Source organism: Azolla caroliniana, unplaced genomic scaffold, assembly GCF_043228905.1.
Source record: "Azolla caroliniana isolate FFs.n. ecotype wild unplaced genomic scaffold, voAzoCaro1.0.p SCAF_6, whole genome shotgun sequence".
NCBI lineage: Eukaryota > Viridiplantae > Streptophyta > Polypodiopsida > Salviniales > Salviniaceae > Azolla > Azolla caroliniana.
The window spans coordinates 2,641,621-2,646,865 of NW_028230441.1; the positions used below are offsets into that span (position 1 = coordinate 2,641,621).

The 5,245-nt window shown below is 38.0% G+C and overlaps 1 protein-coding gene across 1 annotated transcript; it reads left to right on the forward strand.

Annotated features, from left to right (window-relative positions):
• The first annotated feature begins 311 nt into the window (after nucleotides 1-311).
• Nucleotides 312-4,974, forward strand: LOC147862563 (pentatricopeptide repeat-containing protein At5g39350-like). Its single transcript, XM_087321234.1, has one exon. It carries the CDS (start codon nucleotides 928-930, stop codon nucleotides 3,748-3,750), a length of 2,823 nt encoding a protein of 940 aa, XP_087177360.1. The 5' UTR covers nucleotides 312-927; the 3' UTR covers nucleotides 3,751-4,974.
• The last annotated feature ends 271 nt before the right edge of the window (nucleotides 4,975-5,245 follow it).

Consider the following 5,245-nt stretch of genomic DNA (forward strand, 5'->3'; position numbering starts at 1 on the left):
AATGTGGAGTTCGGTCCACCCCTAAAGTGCATCATGCATGTGATGTCCGACACATAGTGACCAATGCCTATGTGCCACATTAAGAAGTTGTCGAATGAGACATGTTTGTCGTGATGAGGCCACGACATCAATTGCCGGATTTCCTAAAGCTTGCCTTTGATACATATGTATCATAGCCATGGCCTACGAATTGTTTTATGCCACATCGGCATGGATTTCCTGACACCAAACTTTGATCTCAATGTACCAGACAGACAGACATATGTACATGGACATGGACATCAATGTACCAGACAGACAGACAGACAGACATATGTACATGGACGTGGACATGGACACGGACATCTCTCTTCATGATTATGGTCGCAGGATGAAGCAGGATTTTCTTCTATCTTCTGTCTCTGCCTATTGTGAACTGGCAGCTTTGACGTCAGGTATGCTCCTGTTCTCCTCAAATTTTATCATTGGAGCATAAAATAAGTTTAGTGGTTTACCGCTAGACTTCTAAGGTATGATAAGTAGTGGAGGATATGCGATGTGTTTTAACGTTTAAGGATTAGGGTTTAGAGGAAATCTTGCAGATGGGTATATTGTTTAGCGTTTAAGATCACAGTTTAGAATTTGAAAGAAAATGTGTTGTAGCTGATGGTTTTAGGATTGAGGGACTATGGTTTAATGGCATTCTTGTTTTTACTGATGGTTTTAGCGTTCAGGAATAGGCATTTTTGAGTTTAGAATTTGTTGGAAATTTTGCACTTTTTATTGGGTTTAGTGTTTGATGCAAAAGTTTGACATGTGGTATAAATCAACCCAAATCAAGTTCTCTTTTTTTCCCTAATTTTGCCACTTCAACCTACTTATATGTTGTGTTTCCTTTTATGTTTCCTGTTCTTTGCACGAGCTTGAGATCATAATGAGTACTACTGTATGATGAGTGTCAATGTATATTACCATGTGGACCGAGCATGCAAGCTTGGTCCATATTCACGTACATACTTACATTTTGCCATGCGAGATGTCACAAACCGATATTATAGAACATCATGGTCTGCTTGCATTCGTGAAAGGAAAATTAGTTCGGGGAAAAGTTTATCTTGTGAAGCCATAGTGGTTGAAGATGAGGACACAATAAACTTGAATATAATTTCTTCGAATTCTCAACAAAAGCTTGATTTAAAATGTCTTAAAGGGGATATATCAGATTCATTGAAATATGGTTCTTCGGATGAACCATTGGGCATTTGCACATCTGAGGATATTGATGAGCATAATGTTCGCTCAGAGACCATTGCACATTTGCAGATTTGTGTGAATACTTTGAATTTGATGCAAGGTAAGGTACATCATGCAATGATTATTGAATATGGGATTGAGAATGAAGTAGAGAGTCTTCTTGTACAAATGTATGCAAAATGTAGAGCAATGGATGATGTTTTGATGCTTTTTGACACTATGCATGAGCAAAGTACAGTTTTATGGAATTTAATAATCACCATTCATCTGCGAGAAGGAAAGTTGGAGGCATCCCTTTTATTTTATGATAAGATGCAACAGATGAGTGTGATGGCAACCAAAGTGACTTACATTTGCATGCTTTCTGCATGTACAAGCAAAAAAGATTTAGTTTCAGGCATGCTGATGCATGCTCGCATTGTAGCATGTCGATTCATTACGGATGTTGTAGTGACTACTTCTCTGGTTAATATGTATGGGAGTTGTGGTCACTTGGACCATGCATATAGAGTGTTCGATAATGCAGAAGAGTGTGATGTTATTTCATGGAATGCTATGATTGGAGTGTATCGACTGCATGGCTTGAATGAAGAAGCACTGCTGTTATTTAACCGAATGCAAGTTGAAGGGATTTTTCCTAACAAAGTAACCTTCATAAGCATTCTGGATGTATGCTCCCAACGGAAATCTCTCGGTGAGGGCAAGAATATCCAGCTGGGCATGATGGGTTTTGAGCTTAGGAGTGATGTTTCTTTGTGTACTGCGGTCATTAACATGTATGGGAAATGTGGTTATTTGGATGAGGCAAATTTTTTGTTTGATAATTTTGAAGAAAAAGATATTGTTTTATGGAACTCTATGCTTGCATTATATTCTCAACGTGATGAATTCAAACATGTTTTTCAGCTCCTTGAACAGATGATGTGTGAGGGGTTTATGCCAACAAAAATCACTTACGTTAGTGTTTTTAATGCATGTGCAAACAAAGAAGCTCTTTGTAGAGGTAAATGGGTGCATGCAATTATTGTAAATAGCTCATTTGGAACTGACCTTGAAGTTGGGAATGCTATTCTGAACTTCTACAGCAAGCATCAGAGCCTGTTGAATGCAAAATGCATGTTTGAAAGAATGACTGAAAGAAATGTCATCACCTGGAGCGGAATGATTGCTGCGTATGCCCAATGTGGTCAAAGTAAGGAAGCAGTACAAGTTTTTATTAAGATGCTACAAGAAAGAGTAATGCCTAATGAAATAACTCTTATTACTATTCTTCAGGCATTCGACAACAAGTCAATGCTTGTTGATATTAGAAAGACACATTATTATGCCATGCTGGAGGGATTTAACAAAGGTGTTACATTGGGCACAGCCCTTATCAACATGTATAGCAAATATGGAAACATAAAAGAGGCTCGTAGCGTCTTTGATGAGATTCCAAAATGTGATATACTTTGTTGGACTGCTATTATTTCTTCATATATACAACATAGACAAGAAAGAGAGGCACTTTTGCTCTTTAATCTAATGAAGAAAGGCGGGATACTGCCTGACAAGGTTGCAATTGTCAATATCCTTTCTGCTTGTTCTTCTCTTATGGCTTTTTCAGAGTGTGAAGAGATGTTTGCTTGTATTCAACAATGTCAGTTAGAGCTAGATGAGGTCGTGGGTAGTGCTGTTCTAAGTATATATGGGCGTTTTGGAAAGTTGAAGCTCTGCATGGGCTTGTTTGAAAAACTGCCTAAGAAGTATGTGAGCACTTGGAATTCTATGATTGTGGCATATGTTCAAAACGGGCAATTTAAGGATGCTTTGGATCTCTTTGAGAAAATGAATGATGCTGGAGTTATCCCTGACAAAGACAGTTTTGTAAGCACACTTGCAGCATGTGCAAGTGAAGCATCTCTAATAGAGGGCAAGAAGGTGCATGATATCATAAGAAAATGTGGGTTTATCTTGAATGATGTGATGACGTGTGCTTTGATTAGCATGTATGGTAAGTGTGGATGTTTGGGCTTTGCAGAAAGTGTATTTGGCAACATTGAAAAGCATGATGTGCTCTCATGGAATGCGATGATTGGAGTGTATGCTCAGCATGGAGAAAGCTTTAAGGCAATCCAACTTGTAGAACAAATGCAACAGAAGGGGATAATGCCAGATACAATAACTATGGTTAGCGTTCTTAATGCAATGAGCCATACAGGTCTCCTTCATGAGGCTTTTCATTGCATTTTATTAATGGAGAACTCTTACAATATCATTCCTAGTTCAGATCATTATGTATGCATAATGGATTTGATAAGAAGAGCAGGAAGAATCAATGAAGTGGGGTGCTTTATAAGGTGTATGCCATTTCAACCCAAGACGGTTTCTTATATGTCATTTTTGGGAGCTTGTCAATGTTCAATTTTTTTAGAACATGGAGAATTTGCTGCAAAACACATGTCTGAATTGGATCCAAAAAATGCTGGCCCATATGTCAGCCTTTCAAACATTTATGCTACTATATTTGAAGAATAACATGTTGAACTTCAATGCTACTCTCTCAGTATCTATCACTGTCATTTGAACCACTGAGTTGTATGTTCTCTTGTTGGACATAGAACATTCTCCAGAGTTAACGAGGTATAGAATAACATCCTGAATAAGTGGTGTGATGTTGTCATAGCAGCAAATGGTTGGTTATGAAAAAGGGCAGACATTGATGATGGTAAAAGTCTAGGAAATGTTTCCAGGCAGACAAAATCCTAAATTTGCTCCGAGTGAGATTTTCCCAACCAGCGTTTTTCTAGCATCTGCACAGGTTCAATATCCATCATTGCAACTTGAACTACTCATTTGAGCATTATCTTGTTGGACATAGGAAGTTGATTCAGCATTAATGGCGTCGAGAAGAAAATCCAGGAAAACGGGTGTCATGTTGTCATGGTGGCAATGAATGGTTGCAAAAATGTAAGGGTAGACGCTGATGAGGATTAAAGGCAAGAAGGAAATGTTTCAAGGCCGGATCCTAAATCTGCGTAACCATTGTGGAAAAAATTCATTCGAAAATCTTGTTTGGGTAGATTTGACATGGGCTAACCCAATGAGAGGCGGATCCACTGTGGGTCGTAAGGTCAGGATAAATACCAAGAAATCTCTGAAGAGGGTTCTTGCACCTTGCTAGATGTGATGAAAGAAAATTAGTAGAGCATATGTGGCACAACCGAAAGTTGAATCCATGGTAGCACTGGTTTATACATTTCTAATGGTAGCCATTCTAGGTATAAATGATAAAAGATACTTGGGTAATGCAAGAACAGATAGTACTAAAAGAAAGAAGTAAGATAAGATACGCTACGAGCCAATCCTATTCTCTCCCACAAGATGCATTGGATTGTGTAGCCCCAGGAGAACCACCAACTCCAGTTATTGTCCATGTATGCAGGAGGTAGAAACTCATCAATGAAAGAGCTTGTTGTACCAGAAAAAAAGCAAAATACAAAATACTTCCATTAATGCCTTTGTTTGAACTACCCCCATGACTCAAACTATCTAGAGCATTTTTCTAACATTATCCACCACTTTTGAATGTTACTCTTATTTTTCTATTAGTGGTGTTTTTTATGTTAAGCAAGCATTAGTTGTTCTGAATGCTTCTTTGCCTATCACCTTAAATTTAGAAAGGGGAATACACGGTAAAACTCCACTGTTAATTTTGATTTCTCATATCCTCAGATATTATGACGATTCAGGTCATGAATCTCGTCCTCATACATTCGCCATAATGCTTTATGTACAAGGAATTCAAATGTGCCCACCTTTTTCACCAAGGATCAAACTCCACTGATATCCTCAGATATTACGAAGATTGGTGTCATGAATCTCATCCTCGTATATTAGCCAAAAAGTTTTACTATAGAAGGATTGAAAATGTGCCCACATTTTTCACCATTTTCCACCAAGTTGAATAGAGTGATAGTTTGTACGAATACTGAAAGCACAATCAAAATTGCCTCTTATATTAGTGTCAATT